At 45.0% G+C, this 21,503-nt stretch overlaps 1 protein-coding gene across 2 annotated transcripts in view; it reads right to left on the bottom strand.

Annotated features, from left to right (window-relative positions):
• Positions 1 to 99: 99 nt before the first annotated feature.
• Positions 100 to 21,503, bottom strand: part of grhpra (glyoxylate reductase/hydroxypyruvate reductase a) — a 27,115-nt gene continuing 5,711 nt past the window's right edge. For both annotated transcript variants that reach the window (XM_058396575.1, XM_058396576.1), the window contains 4 exons: positions 1,194 to 1,295; positions 920 to 1,055; positions 700 to 830; positions 100 to 362 (listed from right to left, as the gene is read on the bottom strand). In XM_058396575.1, the coding sequence (XP_058252558.1) occupies positions 241 to 362; positions 700 to 830; positions 920 to 1,055; positions 1,194 to 1,295 (491 nt within the window). In that variant the 3' untranslated portion in view covers positions 100 to 240. The remainder of the gene's footprint in view (positions 363 to 699; positions 831 to 919; positions 1,056 to 1,193; positions 1,296 to 21,503) is intronic.

Below are 21,503 nucleotides of genomic sequence, written 5' to 3'. Positions count from 1 at the left end.
AAACTTATAAATGAAGGGTTGAGGAATATTCATTATTTTTATTAACTAAATCTTATTAGAACATTCAGTTTGAGTCAAAGTGAAACACAAAACAGAAGATGAATCTTCCTGACGTTATTTATTGAAATCATTTCAGTCATTTCTAAGTTGCTGAATGAAGTAGTGCATGTAAAATATCTCTGTGCGACTGATGTCCTTCTGAAGCAGCGCTGATTTCCCATCATGCTCCACTGGGAGGCATTACAGCTTCAGCTCGCTGGGCATGGCGTCTCCCGTCAGACCGGACAGAAGGTTGTTGGCTGAGAGCTGAGCCATGACGCCTCGCGTGGAGAAGGTGGCGCTGCCGATGTGAGGGAGGACCACTGCAACACACAGTGGATTATTATATTATATAAAGAATAATACATAGATATATTACATATTTATATATATGTAATTACAAACACTATATAAATAAATATTACATAAATAATATACAATTTATATTTTTTAATAATTAAAAAAAATTATACATGCATATATTAAATATATATTTTATATATAATAAATTATAAAATAAAAATATTTTTAAAAATGAAAAATCAAAATGTGAGAATTTAAAATATTTGGAGATTTAAATAAGTAAAAATGCTTTAAAAATTATATAAGGGTTGTGAATAATAATAATATTTATATTGTTTATTGTTTATCTGAACTGACCGCAGTTGCTGAGGCACAGGAGTGGATGGTCAGTGGGCAGCGGCTCAGGTGAGGTCACATCGAGTCCCGCTGCAGCAATCTGACCACTGGTAAGCGCTTGGAGCAGATCGTCCTGGTTTACAACTGCCCCTCTACAGCAGGGAGTCACAACCACAACAACATGATCATCCTAATTCATTCTTACAGCTAAAGGGTGCCAAAACTTTTACACCTGACCGACCTGCTGGTGTTGATGAAGACTGCAGTGTTCTTCATTTTACTGAAAAAGGATTTATTACACAGCTCCTGAGTCTCCGGGGTCAAAGAACAAGAAACTACCACAAAGTCACTCTCACACAGCAGAGTGTCTAATGGCACTGAGGGGAGGGGGAGGGGAGTTAGACAGAGAGAGAGAGACAGGAAGAGAGAGAGACAGAAGAAAACAGTCACTCTGCACTCTATGACACCCTTCATTTCCTCTTTTTCAGACTTTCTAATTCTTCTCTTTCTCTCACCATGCTCTCCATCCACCTCTCGAGCCTGAGGTTTCGGCTGCCGTCCCGAATAAAGCAGGCGTTTAACACCGAAGGGCTTCAGCCTGCGTGCGATGGCCAAACCTGCAGACACACAACTCGTGCTGTAACATCATCATCATCATCATCACAACCCCATCATCATCATCATCATCATCACAACCCCATCATCATCATCATCATCATCACAACCCCATCATCATCATCATTATCACAACCCCATCATCATCACAACCCCATCATCATCATCATCATCATCACAACCCCATCATCATCATCATCACAACCCCATTATCATCATCATCATCATCACAACCCCATCATCATCATCATCATCATCATCATCATCACAACCCCATCATCATCATCATCATCATCACAACCCCATCATCATCATCATCATCATCACAACCCCATCATCATCATCATCATCATCATCACAACCCCATCATCATCATCACAACCCCATCATCATCATCATCATCATCATCATCACAACCCCATCATCATCATCATCACAACCCCATTATCATCATCATCATCATCACAACCCCATCATCATCATCACAACCCCATCATCATCATCATCATCACAACCCCATTATCATCATCATCATCATCATCATCACAACCCCATCATCATCATCACAACCCCATCATCATCATCATCATCATCACAACCCCATCATCATCATCACAACCCCATCATCATCATCACAACCCCATCATCATCATCACAACCCCATTATCATCATCATCATCATCATCATCACAACCCCATTATCATCATCATCATCACAACCCCATCATCATCATCACAACCCCATTATCATCATCATCATCATCATCATCACAACCCCATTATCATCATCATCACAACCCCATCATCATCATCATCATCACAACCCCATTATCATCATCATCATCATCACAACCCCATTATCATCATCATCACAACCCCATCATCATCATCACAACCCCATTATCATCATCATCATCATCATCATCATCACAACCCCATTATCATCATCATCATCATCATCATCATCATCATCACAACCCCATTATCATCATCATCATCATCATCATCACAACCCCATCATCATCATCACAACCCCAACATCATCATCACAACCCCATTATCATCATCATCATCATCATCACAACCCCATCATCATCATCATCATCACAACCCCATCATCATCACAACCCCATCATCATCATCATCATCATCACAACCCCATCATCATCATCATCATAACCCCATCATCATCGCAACCCCATCATCACAACCCCATCATCATCATCATCATCATCACAACCCCATCATCGCAACCCCATCATCATCATCATCATCATCACAACCCCATCATCATCATCATCACAACCCCATCATCATCATCATCATCATCATCACAACCCCATCATCATCATCATCATCATCATCACCACAACCCCATCATCATCATCACAACCCCATCATCATCATCATCACAACATCATCATCATCATCATCATCATCACAACCCCAACATCATCATCATCACAACCCCATCATCATCACCACAACCCCATCATCATCATCATCATCACCACAACCCCATCATCATCATCATCATCATCACAACCCCATCATCATCATCACAACCCCAACATCATCATCACAACCCCATTATCATCATCATCATCATCATCATCATCATCATCACAACCCCATTATCATTATCATCATCATCATCACAACCCCATCATCATCATCACAACCCCAACATCATCATCACAACCCCATTATCATCATCATCATCATCATCACAACCCCATTATCATTATCATCATCATCATCACAACCCCATCATCATCATCATCATCACAACCCCATCATCATCACAACCCCATCATCATCATCATCATCATCACAACCCTATCATCATCATCATCATCACCACAACCCCATCATCATCATCATCATCATCATCATCATCACCACAACCCCATCATCATCATCATCATCATCATCATCATCATCATCACCACAACCCCATCATCATCATCACCACAACCCCATCATCATCATCATCACCACAACCCCAACATCATCATCATCATCATCATCACAACCCCATCATCATCACCACAACCCCATCATCATCATCACCACAACCCCATCATCATCATCATCATCATCATCATCACCACAACCCCATCATCATCATCATCATCACCACAACCCCATCATCATCATCATCATCATCATCATCATCATCACCACAACCCCATCATCATCATCACAACCCCATCATCATCACCACAACCCCATCATCATCATCATCACCACAACCCCATCATCATCATCATCATCATCATCACAACCCCATCATCATCATCATCATCACAACCCCATCATCATCATCATCATCACAACCCCATCATCATCATCATCATCATCACAACCCTATCATCATCATCATCATAACCCCATCATCACCATAACCCCATCATCATCACAACCCTATCATCATCATCATCATAACCCCATCATCATCACAACCCCATCATCATCACAACCCCATCATCGCAACCCCATCATCATCATCATCATCACAACCCCATCATCATCATCATCATCGCAACCCCATCATCATCATCATCATCACAACCCCATCATCACAACCCCATCATCATCATCACAACCCCATCATCATCATCACAACCCCATCACAACCCCATCATCATCACAACCCCATCATCATCATCATCATCACAACCCTATCATCATCATCATCATAACCCCATCATCATCATCATCATCATCATAACCCCATCATCATCACCACAACCCCATCATCATCGCAACCCCAACATCACAACCCCATCATCATCATCATCATCAACACAACCCCATCATCATCATCATCATCATCAACACAACCCCATCATCATCATCATCATCATCATCACAACCCATCATCACAACCCCATCATCATCATCATCATCATCACAACCCCATCATCATCACAACCCCAACATCATCACAACCCCATCATCATCATCATCATCACCACAACCCCATCATCATCACCACAACCCCATCATCATCATCATCACCACAACCCCATCATCATCATCATCACCACAACCCCATCATCACCACAACCCCATCATCATCATCATCACCACAACCCCATCATCATCATCACCACAACCCCATCATCATCATCATCATCACCACAACCCCATCATCATCATCACAACCCCATCATCATCATCACAACCCCATCATCATCACAACCCCAACATCATCACAACCCCAACATCATCACAACCTCATCATCATCATCATCATCATCATCACCACAACCCCATCATCATCATCACAACCCCATCATCATCATCATCACCACAACCCCATCATCATCATCATCATCATCACAACCCCATCATCACCACAACCCCATCATCATCATCATCACAACCCCAACATCATCATCACATCCCCATCATCATCATCATCATCATCACAACCCCATCATCATCATCATCATCATCATCATCACAACCCCATCATCATCATCACAACCCCATCATCATCATCGCAACCCCAACATCATCATCACAACCCCATCATCATCATCATCATCATCATCATCATCACCACCACCACAACCCCAACATCATCATCATCACAACCCCATCATCATCATCACAACCCCATCATCATCATCACAACCCCATCATCATCATCATCATCATCATCATCATCATCGCAACCCCAACATCATCACAACCCCATCATCACCACAACCCCATCATCATCACCACCACAACCCCATCATCATCATCATCATCATCATCACAACCCCATCATCATCATCATCATCATCATCATCATCACCACAACCCCATCATCATCAACACAACCCCAACATCATCATCATCATCATCATCAACACAACCCCATCATCATCATCATCATCATCATCACCACAACCCCATCATCATCATCATCACAACCCATCATCACAACCCCATCATCATCATCATCATCATCATCACAACCCCATCATCATCACAACCCCAACATCATCACAACCCCATCATCATCATCATCACCACAACCCCATTATCATCATCATCACAACCCATCATCATCATCATCACAACCCCATCATCAACACAACCCCAACATCATCATCATCATCATCATCATCACCACAACCCCATCATCATCATCACAACCCCATCATCATCACAACCCCAACATCATCATCACAACCCCATCATCATCATCATCATCATCATCATCATCACAACCCCATCATCATCATCATCATCACCACAACCCCATCATCATCATCATCACCACAACCCCATCATCATCATCATCATCACCACAACCCCATCATCATCATCATCATCATCATCATCACAACCCCATCATCATCATCATCATCATCATCATCATCATCACCCCAACATCATCATCATCATCATCATCATCACCCCAACATCATCATCATCATCATCATCATCACAACCCCAACATCATCATCATCATCATCATCACCACAACCCCATCATCATCACCACAACCCCATCATCATCATCATCACCACAACCCCATCATCATCATCACCACCACAACCCCATCATCATCATCATCACCACAACCCCATCATCATCATCATCATCATCATCATCACCACAACCCCATCATCACCACAACCCCATCATCATCATCACCACAACCCCATCATCATCATCACCACAACCCCATCATCATCATCATCATCACCACAACCCCATCATCATCATCACAACCCCATCATCATCATCACAACCCCATCATCATCACAACCCCAACATCATCACAACCCCAACATCATCACAACCCCATCATCATCATCATCATCATCATCACAACCCCATCATCATCATCATCATCATCACAACATCATCATCATCATCATCATCATCATCACAACCCCAACATCATCATCATCATCACAACCCCATCATCATCACCACAACCCCATCATCATCATCATCATCATCATCATCATCACCACAACCCCATCATCATCATCACCACAACCCCATCATCATCATCATCACCACAACCCCATCATCATCATCATCATCATCAACACAACCCCATCATCATCATCATCATCATCACCACAACCCCATCATCATCATCATCACAACCCATCATCACAACCCCATCATCATCATCATCATCATCACAACCCCATCATCATCACAACCCCAACATCATCACAACCCCATCATCATCATCATCACCACAACCCCATCATCATCACCACAACCCCATCATCATCATCATCATCACCACAACCCCATCATCATCATCATCACCACAACCCCATCATCACCACAACCCCATCATCATCATCACCACAACCCCATCATCATCATCACCACAACCCCATCATCATCATCATCATCACCACAACCCCATCATCATCATCACAACCCCATCATCATCACAACCCCAACATCATCACAACCTCATCATCATCATCATCATCACAACCCCATCATCATCATCATCATCATCACCACAACCCCATCATCATCATCATCACCACAACCCCATCATCATCATAATCATCATCACAACCCCATCATCACCACAACCCCATCATCATCATCATCACAACCCCAACATCATCATCACATCCCCATCATCATCATCATCATCATCACAACCCCATCATCATCATCATCATCATCATCATCACAACCCCATCATCATCATCACAACCCCATCATCATCATCGCAACCCCAACATCATCATCACAACCCCATCATCATCATCATCATCATCATCATCATCACCACCACCACAACCCCAACATCATCATCATCACAACCCCATCATCATCATCACAACCCCATCATCATCATCATCATCATCATCATCATCATCGCAACCCCAACATCATCATCACAACCCCATCACCACAACCCCATCATCATCACCACCACAACCCCATCATCATCATCACAACCCCATCATCATCATCATCATCACAACCCCATCATCATCATCATCACCACAACCCCATCATCATCAACACAACCCCAACATCATCATCATCATCATCATCAACACAACCCCATCATCATCATCATCATCATCATCACCACAACCCCATCATCATCATCACAACCCATCATCACAACCCCATCATCATCATCATCATCATCACAACCCCATCATCATCACAACCCCAACATCATCACAACCCCATCATCATCATCATCACCACAACCCCATTATCATCATCATCACAACCCATCATCATCATCATCACAACCCCATCATCAACACAACCCCAACATCATCATCATCATCATCATCACCACCACAACCCCATCATCATCATCACAACCCCATCATCATCACAACCCCAACATCATCATCACAACCCCATCATCATCATCATCATCATCATCACCACAACCCCATCATCATCATCATCATCACCACAACCCCATCATCATCATCATCATCACAACCCCATCATCATCATCATCATCATCATCATCATCACCCCAACATCATCATCATCATCATCATCATCATCATCATCACAACCCCAACATCATCATCATCATCATCACCACAACCCCATCATCATCACCACAACCCCATCATCATCATCATCACCACAACCCCATCATCATCATCATCACCACAACCCCATCATCATCATCATCATCATCATCATCATCACCACAACCCCATCATCACCACAACCCCATCATCATCATCACCACAACCCCATCATCATCATCACCACAACCCCATCATCATCATCATCATCATCACCACAACCCCATCATCATCATCACAACCCCATCATCATCATCACAACCCCATCATCATCACAACCCCAACATCATCACAACCCCAACATCATCACAACCCCATCATCATCATCATCATCATCATCACAACCCCATCATCATCATCATCATCATCATCACAACCCCATCATCATCATCATCATCATCATCATCACAACATCATCATCATCATCATCATCATCACAACCCCAACATCATCATCATCATCATCACAACCCCATCATCATCACCACAACCCCATCATCATCATCATCATCATCATCACCACAACCCCATCATCATCATCACCACAACCCCATCATCATCATCATCACCACAACCCCATCATCATCATCATCATCACCACCACAACCCCATCATCATCATCATCATCACCACAACCCCATCATCATCATCATCACAACCCCATCATCATCATCATCATCACCACAACCCCAACATCATCATCATCATCATCACAACCCCATCATCATCATCATCATCATCATCATCATCACCACAACCCCATCATCATCATCACAACCCCATCATCATCACCACAACCCCATCATCATCATCATCATCATCATCACCACAACCCCATCATCATCATCATCATCATCACCACAACCCCATCATCATCATCACAACCCCATCATCATCATCATCACCACAACCCCATCATCATCACCACAACCCCATCATCATCATCATCACCACAACCCCATCATCATCATCATCATCATCACAACCCCAACATCATCATCATCATCCCAACAATGCCCAACCATCTGTCCCCCTTCCACAAGACTCTCACATTCTCTCACAAATATTCCTCTAAATCATGCATTCCCAGTAAAGGAGTTCAAATCAACGCAAAACAAATGGTCAAAAATTTTCCAGAATTTTTTTTTTAAATGCCTAAAATAATAAATGTAATAAACACCTAAAACTGGACCTATGAGCTTTCCCACTATATTACTTGTAGGGTGCCAATATTTTTGAAAGCACCATTTTGGAGACAGAAATGCATTACATCATGACCTATATTCAAACAATATGATTACAATATAAATGTAAAATATATTTGATGTATATTATTTATTACACAACATCCTCATATATTTAATTTTGGTGCATTTCCATACAGGGTGCCAATATTTTTGCTCTCTGTGACACTGCATTTAAATTTGGTTCATTTTGATCAGAGACGATAGTGTTATTCGTGTGTGTGTGTGTAATAGTGCCACAGTGTGTGTGTGTGTGTGTAATAGTGCCACAGTGTGTGTGTGTGTGTGTAATAGTGCCACAGTGTGTGTGTGTGTGTGTAATAGTGCCACAGTGTGTGTGTGTGTGTGTGTGTAATAGTGCCAGTGTGTGTGTGTGTGTGTGTAATAGTGCCACAGTGTGTGTGTGTGTGTAATAGTGCCACAGTGTGTGTGTGTGTGTGTAATAGTGCCACAGTGTGTGTGTGTGTGTGTGTAATAGTGCCACAGTGTGTGTGTGTGTGTGTGTGTAATAGTGCCACAGTGTGTGTGTGTGTGTGTGTGTAATAGTGCCACAGTGTGTGTGTGTGTGTGTGTAATAGTGCCACAGTGTGTGTGTGTGTGTGTAATAGTGCCACAGTGTGTGTGTGTAATAGTGCCACAGTGTGTGTGTAATAGTGCCACAGTGTGTGTGTGTGTGTGTGTGTAATAGTGCCACAGTGTGTGTGTGTGTGTGTAATAGTGCCACAGTGTGTGTGTGTGTGTGTGTGTAATAGTGCCACAGTGTGTGTGTGTGTGTGTGTAATAGTGCCACAGTGTGTGTGTGTGTGTGTGTGTAATAGTGCCACAGTGTGTGTGTGTGTGTGTGTGTGTAATAGTGCCACAGTGTGTGTGTGTGTGTGTAATAGTGCCACAGTGTGTGTGTGTGTAATAGTGCCACAGTGTGTGTGTGTGTGTGTGTAATAGTGCCACAGTGTGTGTGTGTGTGTGTAATAGTGCCACAGTGTGTGTGTGTGTGTGTGTAATAGTGCCACAGTGTGTGTGTGTGTGTGTGTGTGTGTGTAATAGTGCCACAGTGTGTGTGTGTGTGTGTGTAATAGTGCCACAGTGTGTGTGTGTGTGTGTGTGTAATAGTGCCACAGTGTGTGTGTGTGTGTGTGTAATAGTGCCACAGTGTGTGTGTGTGTGTGTGTGTAATAGTGCCACAGTGTGTGTGTGTGTGTGTGTGTAATAGTGCCACAGTGTGTGTGTGTGTAATAGTGCCACAGTGTGTATTTGTGTGTGTGTAATAGTGCCACAGTGTGTGTGTGTGTGTGTGTAATAGTGCCACAGTGTGTGTGTGTGTGTGTGTAATAGTGCCACAGTGTGTGTGTGTGTGTGTGTAATAGTGCCACAGTGTGTGTGTGTGTGTGTAATAGTGCCACAGTGTGTGTGTGTGTGTGTGTAATAGTGCCACAGTGTGTGTGTGTGTGTAATAGTGCCACAGTGTGTGTGTGTGTGTGTGTAATAGTGCCACAGTGTGTGTGTGTGTGTGTAATAGTGCCACAGTGTGTGTGTGTGTGTAATAGTGCCACAGTGTGTGTGTGTGTGTGTGTGTAATAGTGCCACAGTGTGTGTGTGTGTGTGTCTGTGTGTGTGTGTCTGTGTGTGTGTGTGTCTGTGTGTGTGTGTGTGTGTGTAATAGGGCCACAGTGAGTGAGATATGGTGCCACAGTGTGGATGTGTGAGTAATAGTGGCCCAATGTGTGTGTGAGAGTAATACTGCCTCTGTTTGTGTGTGTGTGTAATAGTGCCACAGTGTGTGTGTGTGTGTGTAATAGTGCCACAGTGTGTGTGTGTGTGTGTAATAGTGCCACAGTGTGTGTGTGTGTGTGTAATAGTGCCACAGTGTGTGTGTGTGTGTGTAATAGTGCCACAGTGTGTGTGTGTGTAATAGTGCCACAGTGTGTGTGTGTGTGTGTGTGTAATAGTGCCACAGTGTATGTGTGTGTGTAATAGTGCCATAGTGTGTGTGTGTGTGTGTGTAATAGTGCCAGTGTGTGTGTGTGTGTGTAAAAGTGCCACAGTGTGTGTGTGTGTAATAGTGCCACAGTGTGCGTGTGTGTGTGTGTGTGTGTAATAGTGCCACAGTGTGTGTTTGTGTGTGTGTAATAGTGCCACAGTGTGTGTGTGTGTGTGTGTGTGTGTGTGTGTAATAGTGCCACAGTGTGTGTGTGTGTGTGTAATAGTGCCACAGTGTGTGTGTGTGTGTGTGTGTAATAGTGCCACAGTGTGTGTGTGTGTAATAGTGCCACAGTGTGTGTGTGTGTGTAATAGTGCCACAGTGTGTGTGTGTGTGTGTAATAGTGCCACAGTGTGTGTGTGTGTGTAATAGTGCCACAGTGTGTGTGTGTGTGTGTGTGTGTGTAATAGTGCCACAGTGTGTGTGTGTGTGTGTAATAGTGCCACAGTGTGTGTGTGTGTAATAGTGCCACAGTGTGTGTGTGTGTGTAATAGTGCCACAGTGTGTGTGTGTGTAATAGTGCCACAGTGTGTGTGTGTGTGTGTAATAGTGCCACAGTGTGTGTGTGTGTGTGTGTGTGTGTGTAATAGTGCCACAGTGTGTGTGTGTGTGTGTAATAGTGCCACAGTGTGTGTGTGTGTGTGTGTAATAGTGCCACAGTGTGTGTGTGTGTGTAATAGTGCCACAGTGTGTGTGTGTGTAATAGTGCCACAGTGTGTGTGTGTGTGCCACAGTGTGTTAGTGCCACTGTGTGTGTGTAATAGTGCCACAGTGTGTGTGTGTGTGTGTAATAGTGCCACAGTGTGTGTGTGTAATAGTGCCACAGTGTGTGTGTGTGTGTAATAGTGCCACAGTGTGTGTGTGTGTGTAATAGTGCCACAGTGTGTGTGTGTGTGTAATAGTGCCACAGTGTGTGTGTGTGTGTGTGTGTGTAATAGTGCCACAGTGTGTGTGTGTGTGTAATAGTGCCACAGTGTGTGTGTGTGTGTGTGTAATAGTGCCACAGTGTGTGTGTGTGTGTGTAATAGTGCCACAGTGTGTGTGTGTGTGTGTAATAGTGCCACAGTGTGTGTGTGTGTGTAATAGTGCCACAGTGTGTGTGTGTGTGTAATAGTGCCACAGTGTGTGTGTGTGTGTAATAGTGCCACAGTGTGTGTGTGTGTGTGTGTGTAATAGTGCCACAGTGTGTGTGTGTGTGTGTAATAGTGCCACAGTGTGTGTGTGTGTGTAATAGTGCCACAGTGTGTGTGTGTGTGTAATAGTGCCACAGTGTGTGTGTGTGTGTAATAGTGCCACAGTGTGTGTGTGTGTGTGTAATAGTGCCACAGTGTGTGTGTGTGTGTGTGTAATAGTGCCACAGTGTGTGTGTGTGTGTGTAAGTGTGTAGTGCCACAGTGTGTGTGTGTGTGTGTGTAATAGTGCCACAGTGTGTGTGTGTGTAATAGTGCCACAGTGTGTGTGTGTGTGTAATAGTGCCACAGTGTGTGTGTGTGTGTGTGTGTAATAGTGCCACAGTGTGTGTGTGTGTGTGTGTAATAGTGCCACAGTGTGTGTGTGTGTAATAGTGCCACAGTGTGTGTGTGTGTAATAGTGCCACAGTGTGTGTGTGTGTAATAGTGCCACAGTGTGTGTGTGTGTAATAGTGCCACAGTGTGTGTGTGTGTGTGTGTGTGTAATAGTGCCACAGTGTGTGTGTGTGTAATAGTGCCACAGTGTGTGTGTGTGTGTAATAGTGCCACAGTGTGTGTGTGTGTGTGTGTAATAGTGCCACAGTGTGTGTGTGTGTGTAATAGTGCCACAGTGTGTGTGTGTGTAATAGTGCCACAGTGTGTGTGTGTGTGTAATAGTGCCACAGTGTGTGTGTGTGTGTGTGTAATAGTGCCACAGTGTGTGTGTGTGTGTGTGTAAAAGTGCCACAGTGTGTGTGTGTGTGTGTAATAGTGCCACAGTGTGCGTGTGTGTGTGTGTGTGTAATAGTGCCACAGTGTGTGTTTGTGTGTGTGTAATAGTGCCACAGTGTGCGTGTGTGTGTGTAATAGTGCCAGTGTGTGTGTGTGTGTGTGTAATAGTGCCAGTGTGTGTGTGTGTAATAGTGCCACAGTGTGTGTGTGTGTGTAATAGTGCCACAGTGTGTGTGTGTGTGTAATAGTGCCACAGTGTGTGTGTGTGTAATAGTGCCACAGTGTGTGTGTAATAGTGCCACAGTGTGTGTGTGTGTGTGTAATAGTGCCACAGTGTCTGTGTGTGTGTGTGTAATAGTGCCACAGTGTGTGTGTGTAATAGTGCCACTGTGTGTGTGTAATAGTGCCACTGTGTGTGTGTAATAGTGCCACAGTGTGTGTGTGTGTGTGTGTAATAGTGCCACAGTGTGCGTGTGTGTGTAATAGTGCCACAGTGTTTGTGTGTGTGTGTAATAGTGCCACAGTGTCTGTGTGTGTGTGTGTAATAGTGCCACAGTGTGTGTGTGTAATAGTGCCACTGTGTGTGTGTGTGTAATAGTGCCACTGTGTGTGTGTAATAGTGCCACAGTGTGTGTGTGTGTGTGTAATAGTGCCACAGTGTGTGTGTAATAGTGCCACAGTGTGTGTGTAATAGTGCCACAGTGTGTGTGTGTGTGTGTGTGTGTGTGTAATAGTGCCACAGTGTGTGTGTGTGTAATAGTGCCACAGTGTGTGTGTGTGTGTGTAATAGTGCCACAGTGTGTGTGTGTAATAGTGCCACAGTGTGTGTGTGTGTGTAATAGTGCCACAGTGTGTGTGTGTGTGTAATAGTGCCACAGTGTGTGTGTGTGTGTGTGTAATAGTGCCACAGTGTGTGTGTGTGTGTGTAAAAGTGCCACAGTGTGTGTTTGTGTGTGTGTAATAGTGCCACAGTGTGCGTGTGTGTGTAATAGTGCCACAGTGTGTGTGTGTGTGTAATAGTGCCACAGTGTTTGTGTGTGTGTGTAATAGTGCCACAGTGTCTGTGTGTGTGTGTAATAGTGCCACAGTGTGTGTGTGTGTGTGTGTGTGTAATAGTGCCACAGTGTGTGTGTGTGTGTGTAATAGTGCCACAGTGTGTGTGTGTGTGTGTAATAGTGCCACAGTGTGTGTGTGTGTGTGTGTAATAGTGCCACAGTGTGTGTGTGTGTGTGTGTGTAATAGTGCCACAGTGTGTGTGTGTGTGTGTGTGTGTGTGTAATAGTGCCACAGTGTGTGTGTGTGTGTGTAATAGTGCCACAGTGTGTGTGTGTGTAATAGTGCCACAGTGTGTGTGTGTGTGTAATAGTGCCACAGTGTGTGTGTGTGTGTAATAGTGCCACAGTGTGTGTGTGTGTAATAGTGCCACAGTGTGTGTGTGTGTGTGTGTGTGTAATAGTGCCACAGTGTGTGTGTGTGTGTGTGTGTGTAATAGTGCCACAGTGTGTGTGTGTGTGTGTAATAGTGCCACAGTGTGTGTGTGTGTGTAATAGTGCCACAGTGTGTGTGTGTGTGTGTAATAGTGCCACAGTGTGTGTGTGTGTGTGTGTAATAGTGCCACAGTGTGTGTGTGTGTGTGTAATAGTGCCACAGTGTGTGTGTGTGTGTAATAGTGCCACAGTGTGTGTGTGTGTGTGTAATAGTGCCACAGTGTGTGTGTGTGTGTGTGTAATAGTGCCACAGTGTGTGTGTGTGTGTAATAGTGCCACAGTGTGTGTGTGTGTGTGTGTAATAGTGCCACAGTGTGTGTGTGTGTGTAATAGTGCCACAGTGCCACAGTGTGTGTGTGTGTGTGTGTAATAGTGCCACAGTGTGTGTGTGTGTGTGTGTAATAGTGCCACAGTGTGTGTGTGTGTAATTACCACAGTGTATGTGTGTGTGTAATAGTGCCACAGTGTGTGTGTGTGTGTGTGTAATAGTGCCACAGTGTGTGTGTGTGTGTGTGTGTAATAGTGCCACAGTGTGTGTGTGTGTGTGTAATAGTGCCACAGTGTGTGTGTGTGTGTGTGTAATAGTGCCACAGTGTGTGTGTGTGTGTAATAGTGCCACAGTGTGTGTGTGTGTGTGAGTGTGTGTGTAATAGTGCCAGTGTGTGTGTGTAATAGTGCCACAGTGTGTGTGTGTGTGTGTGTGTGTAATAGTGCCACAGTGTGTGTGTGTGTGTGTGTGTGTAATAGTGCCACAGTGTGTGTGTGTGTGTGTAATAGTGCCACAGTGTGTGTGTGTGTGAGTGTGTGTGTAATAGTGCCAGTGTGTGTGTGTAATAGTGCCACAGTGTGTGTGTGTGTGAGTGTGTGTGTAATAGTGCCAGTGTGTGTGTGTAATAGTGCCACAGTGTGTGTGTGTGTGTGTGTGTAATAGTGCCACAGTGTGTGTGTGTGTGTGTGTAATAGTGCCACAGTGTGTGTGTGTGTGTAATAGTGCCACAGTGTGTGTGTGTGTGTAATAGTGCCACAGTGTGTGTGTGTGTGTGTAATAGTGCCACAGTGTGTGTGTGTGTGTAATAGTGCCACAGTGTGTGTGTGTGTGTGTGTGTGTAATAGTGCCACAGTGTGTGTGTGTGTGTGTGTAATAGTGCCACAGTGTGTGTGTGTGTGTAATAGTGCCACAGTGTGTGTGTGTGTGTGTGTGTGTGTGTAATAGTGCCACAGTGTGTGTGTGTGTAATAGTGCCACAGTGTGTGTGTGTGTGTAATAGTGCCAGTGTGTGTGTGTGTGTGTGTGTGTGTGTCTGTAATAGTGCTGCCACAGTGTGTGTGTGTGTGTGTAATAGTGCCACAGTGTGTGTGTGTGTGTGTATAATAGTGCCACTGTGTGTGTCTGTAATAGTGCCACAGTGTGTGTGTGTGTAAAATAGTCCCAGAGTGTGCGTCTGTGTGTAATAGTGCCACAGTGTGTGTGTGTGTGTGTAATAGTGCCACAGTGTGTGTGTGTGTGTGTAATAGTGCCACAGTGTGTGTGTGTAATAGTGCCACAGTGTGTGTGTGTGTGTAATAGTGCCACAGTGTGTGTGTGTGTGTGTGTGTAATAGTGCCACAGTGTGTGTGTGTGTGTGTAATAGTGCCACAGTGTGTGTGTGTGTAATAGTGCCACAGTGTGTGTGTGTGTGTGTAATAGTGCCACAGTGTGTGTGTGTGTGTGTGTAATAGTGCCACAGTGTGTGTGTGTGTGTAATAGTGCCACAGTGTGTGTGTGTGTGTAATAGTGCCACAGTGTGTGTGTGTGTGTGTGTGTAATAGTGCCACAGTGTGTGTGTGTGTAATAGTGCCACAGTGTGTATTTGTGTGTGTGTAATAGTGCCACAGTGTGCGTGTGTGTGTGTAATAGTGCCAGTGTGTGTGTGTGTAATAGTGCCACAGTGTGTGTTTGTGTGTGTAATAGTGCCAGTGTGTGTGTGTAATAGTGCCACAGTGTGTGTGTGTGTAATAGTGCCACAGTGTATGTGTGTGTGTAATAGTGCCACAGTGTGTGTGTGTGTAATAGAGCCACAGTGTGTGTGTGTGTGTGTAATAGTGCCACTGTGGGTGTGTGTGTGTGTGTGTGTGTAATAGTGCCACAGTGTGTGTGTGTGTGTAATAGTGCCACAGTGTGTGTGTGTAATAGTGCCACAGTGTGTGTGTGTAATAGTGCCACAGTGTGTGTGTAATAGTGCCACAGTGTGTGTGTGTGTGTGTGTGTGTGTGTAAAATAGTGCCAGTGTGTGTGTGTGTGTGTAATAGTGCCACAGTGTGCGTGTGTGTGTGTAATAGTGCCACAGTGTGTGTTTGTGTGTGTGTAATAGTGCCACAGTGTGCGTGTGTGTGTGTAATAGTGCCAGTGTGTGTGTGTGTGTGTGTGTAATAGTGCCACAGTGTGTGTGTGTGTGTAATAGTGCCACAGTGTGTGTGTGTGTGTAATAGTGCCACAGGGTGTGTGTGTGTGTAATAGTGCCACAGTGTGTGTGTGTGTGTGCTCACAGGTGTGTGTGTGTGTGTGTGTAGTGCCACAGTGTGTGTGTGTGTGTGTGTGTGTAATAGTGCCACAGTGTGTGTGTCTGTGTGTGTGTGTGTAATAGTGCCACAGTGTGTGTGTGTAATAGTGCCACAGTGTGTGTTTGTGTGTGTGTAATAGTGCCACAGTGTGCGTGTGTGTGTAATAGTGCCAGTGTGTGTGTGTGTGTGTGTAATAGTGCCACAGTGTGTGTGTGTGTGTGTGTGTAATAGTGCCACAGTGTGTGTGTGTGTGTAATAGTGCCACAGTGTGTGTGTGTGTGTGTGTAATAGTGCCACAGTGTGTGTGTGTGTGTAATAGTGCCACAGTGTGTGTGTGTGTGTGTAATAGTGCCACAGTGTGTGTGTGTGTGTAAAAGTGCCACAGTGTGTGTGTGTGTGTAAAAGTGCCACAGTGTGTGTGTGTAATAGTGCCACAGTGTGCGTGTGTGTGTGTGTGTGTGTGTGTAATAGTGCCACAGTGTGTGTTTGTGTGTGTGTAATAGTGCCAGTGTGTGTGTGTGTAATAGTGCCAGTGTGTGTGTGTGTGTGTGTAATAGTGCCAGTGTGTGTGTGTGTGTGTAATAGTGCCACAGAAAAAGAAGTGCCACAGTGTGTGTGTGTGTGTGTGTGTAATAGTGCCAGAGTGTGTGTGTGTGTAAAAGTGCCACAGTGTGTGTGTGTGTGTAATAGTGCCACAGTGTGTGCGTGTGTGTGTGTAATAGTGCCACAGTGTGTGTGTGTGTGTGTGTAATAGTGCCACAGTGTGTGTGTGTGTGTAATAGTGCCACAGTGTGTGTGTGTGTGTGTGTGTAATAGTGCCACAGTGTGTGTGTGTGTGTAATAGTGCCACAGTGTGTGTGTGTGTGTGTAATAGTGCCACAGTGTGTGTGTGTGTGTAATAGTGCCAGTGTGCGCGTGTGTAATAGTGCCAGTGTGCGCGTGTGTAATAGTGCCACGGTGTTTGTGTGTGCGTGTGTAATAGTGCCACGGTGTTTGTGTGCGTGTGTAATAGTGCCACGGTGTGTGTGTGCGTGTGTGTAATAGTGCCACGGTGTGTGTGTGCGTGTGTGTAATAGTGCCAGTGTGTGCGTGTGTGTAATAGTGCCACAGTGTGTGTGTGTGTGTGTAATAGTGCCACAGTGTGTGTGTGTGTGTAATAGTGCCAGTGTGTGTGTGTGTGTAATAGTGCCACAGTGTGTGTGTGTGTGTAATAGTGCCACAGTGTGTGTGTGTGTGTGTAATAGTGCCACAGTGTGCGTGTGTGTGTGTAATAGTGCCAGTGTGTGTGTGTGTGTGTAATAGTGCCAGTGTGTGTGTGTGTGTAATAGTGCCACAGTGTGTGTGTGTGTGTGTGTGTAATAGTGCCACAGTGTGTGTGTGTGTGTGTGTGTAATAGTGCCACAGTGTGTGTGTGTGTAATAGTGCCACAGTGTGTGTGTGTGTAATAGTGCCAGTGTGTGTGTGTGTGTGTGTAATAGTGCCAGTGTGTGTGTGTGTGTGTAATAGTGCCACAGTGTGTGTGTGTGTGTAATAGTGCCAGTGTGTGTGTGTGTGTAATAGTGCCACAGTGTGTGTGTGTGTGTGTGTGTAATAGTGCCACAGTGTGTGTGTGTGTGTGTGTGTGTGTAATAGTGCCACAGTGGGTGTGTGTGTAATAGTGCCACAGTGTTTGTGTGTGTAATAGTGCACTACAGTGTTTGTGTGTGTGTGTGTGTGTAATAGTGCCACAGTGTTTGTGTGTGTGTGTGTGTGTAATAGTGCCACAGGTGTCTGTGTCTTGTGTGTGTGTAATAGTGCCACAGTGTTTGTGTGTGTGTGTGTGTGTGTGTGTGTGTAATAGTGCCACAGTGTTTGTGTGTGTGTGTGTGTGTAATAGTGCCACAGTGTTTGTGTGTGTGTGTGTGTGTAATAGTGCCACGGTGTCTGTGTGTGTGTGTGTGTGTAATAGTGCCACGGTGTCTGTGTGCGCGTGTGTAATAGTGCCACGGTGTTTGTGTGCGCGTGTGTAATAGTGCCACGGTGTCTGTGTGCGCGTGTGTAATAGTGCCACGGTGTCTGTGTGCGCGTGTGTAATAGTGCCACGGTGTCTGTGTGCGCGTGTGTAATAGTGCCACAGTGTTTGTGTGTGTGTGTGTGTAATAGTGCCACAGTGTTTGTGTGTGTGTGTGTGTAATAGTGCCACAGTGTTTGTGTGTGTGTGTGTCTGTGATAGTGCCACAGTGTTTGTGTGTGTGTGTGTAATAGTGCCACAGTGTTTGTGTGTGTGTGTGTGTGTAATAGTGCCACAGTGTGTGTGTGTGTGTGTAGTGCCACAGTGTGTGTGTGTGTGTAATAGTGCCACAGTGTGTGTGTGTGTGTGTGTGTGTAATAGTGCCACAGTGTGTGTGTGTGTGTGTGTGTGTAATAGTGCCACAGTGTGTGTGTGTGTGTGTGTGTGTGTGTGTGTGTGTAATAGTGCCACAGTGTGTGTGTGTGTGTGTGTGTAATAGTGCCACAGTGTGTGTGTGTGTGTGTGTGTAATAGTGCCGCAGTGTGTGTGTGTAATGGTGCCACAGTGTGTGTGTGTGTGTGTAATAGTGCCACAGTGTGTGTGTGTGTGTGTGTGTAATAGTGCCACAGTGTGTGTGTGTGTGTGTGTGTGTAATAGTGCCACAGTGGGTGTGTGTGTAATAGTGCCACAGTGTGTGTGTGTGTAATAGTGCCACAGTGTGTGTGTGTGTGTCTGTGTGTGTGTGTGTGTGTAATAGTGCCACGGTGTCTGTGTGTGTGTGTGTGTAATAGTGCCACAGTTTGTGTGTGTGTAATAGTGCCACAGTGTTTGTGTGTGTGTGTGTGTGTAATAGTGCCACGGTGTCTGTGTGCGCGTGTGTAATAGTGCCACGGTGTCTGTGTGCGCGTGTGTAATAGTGCCACGGTGTCTGTGTGTGTGTGTGTGTGTAATAGTGCCACGGTGTCTGTGTGTGTGTGTGTGTGTAATAGTGCCACAGTGTTTGTGTGTGTGTGTGTGTGTAATAGTGCCACAGTGTTTGTGTGTGTGTGTGTGTGTAATAGTGCCACGGTGTCTGTGTGTGTGTGTGTGTGTAATAGTGCCACGGTGTCTGTGTGCGCGTGTGTAATAGTGCCACGGTGTTTGTGTGCGCGTGTGTAATAGTGCCACACAGTGTGCAGTGTGTGTGTGTGTGTGTAATAGTGCCTCGGTGTGTGTGTGTGGGTGTGAAAAAATGCCACAGTGTGTGCGTGTGTGTGCGTAATAGTGCCACATCGTGCGTGTGTGTGTGTAATAGTGCCACAGTGTGTGTGTGTAATAGTGCCACAGTGTGTGTGTGTGTGTGTAATAGTGCCACAGTGTGTGTGTGTGTGTGTGTGTAATAGTGCCACAGTGTGTGTGTGTGTGTGTGTGTGTAATAGTGCCACAGTGTGTGTGTGTGTGTGTGTAATAGTGCCACAGTGTGTGTGTGTGTGTGTGTGTAATAGTGCCACAGTGTGTGTGTGTGTGTAATAGTGCCACAGTGTGTGTGTGTGTAATAGTGCCACAGTGTCTGTGTGTGTGTGTAATAGTGCCACAGTGTCTGTGTGTGTGTGTGTGTGTAATAGTGCCACAGTTTGTGTGTGTGTAATAGTGCCACAGTGTTTGTGTGTGTGTGTGTGTGTAATAGTGCCACAGTGTTTGTGTGTGTGTGTGTGTGTAATAGTGCCACGGTGTCTGTGTGCGCGTGTGTAATAGTGCCACGGTGTCTGTGTGTGTGTGTGTGTGTAATAGTGCCACAGTGTTTGTGTGTGTGTGTGTGTGTAATAGTGCCACAGTGTTTGTGTGTGTGTGTGTGTGTAATAGTGCCACAGTGTTTGTGTGTGTGTGTGTGTGTAATAGTGCCACGGTGTCTGTGTGTGTGTGTGTGTGTGTAATAGTGCCACGGTGTGTGTGTGTGTGTGTGTAATAGTGCCAGTGTGTGTGTGTGTGTAATAGTGCCAGTGTGTGTGTGTGTGTGTGTAATAGTGCCAGTGTGTGTGTGTGTGTGTAATAGTGCCACAGTGTGTGTGTGTGTGTAATAGTGCCACAGTGTGTGTGTGTGTGAGTGTGTGTGTAATAGTGCCACAGTGTGTGTGTGTAATAGTGCCACTGTGTGTGTGTAATAGTGCCACTGTGTGTGTGTGTGTGTAATAGTGCCACAGTGTGTGTGTGTGTGTAATAGTGCCACAGTGTGTGTGTGTAATAGTGCCACAGTGTGTGTGTGTGTGTGTGTAATAGTGCCACAGTGTGTGTGTGTGTGTGTGTGTAATAGTGCCACAGTGTGTGTGTGTGTGTGTGTGTGTGTGTGTAATAGTGCCACAGTGTGTGTGTGTGTGTGTGTAATAGTGCCACAGTGTGTGTGTGTGTGTGTGTGTGTGTGTGTAATAGTGCCACAGTGTTTGTGTGTGTGTGTGTGTGTAATAGTGCCACAGTGTTTGTGTGTGTGTGTGTGTGTAATAGTGCCACAGTGTTTGTGTGTGTGTGTGTGTGTAA

This window comes from Hemibagrus wyckioides, linkage group LG08 (assembly GCF_019097595.1).
Source record: "Hemibagrus wyckioides isolate EC202008001 linkage group LG08, SWU_Hwy_1.0, whole genome shotgun sequence".
Lineage (NCBI taxonomy): Eukaryota > Metazoa > Chordata > Actinopteri > Siluriformes > Bagridae > Hemibagrus > Hemibagrus wyckioides.
The sequence above is the reverse complement of the archived record's forward strand: the minus strand, read 5'-3'. Positions and strand labels throughout refer to the sequence as shown.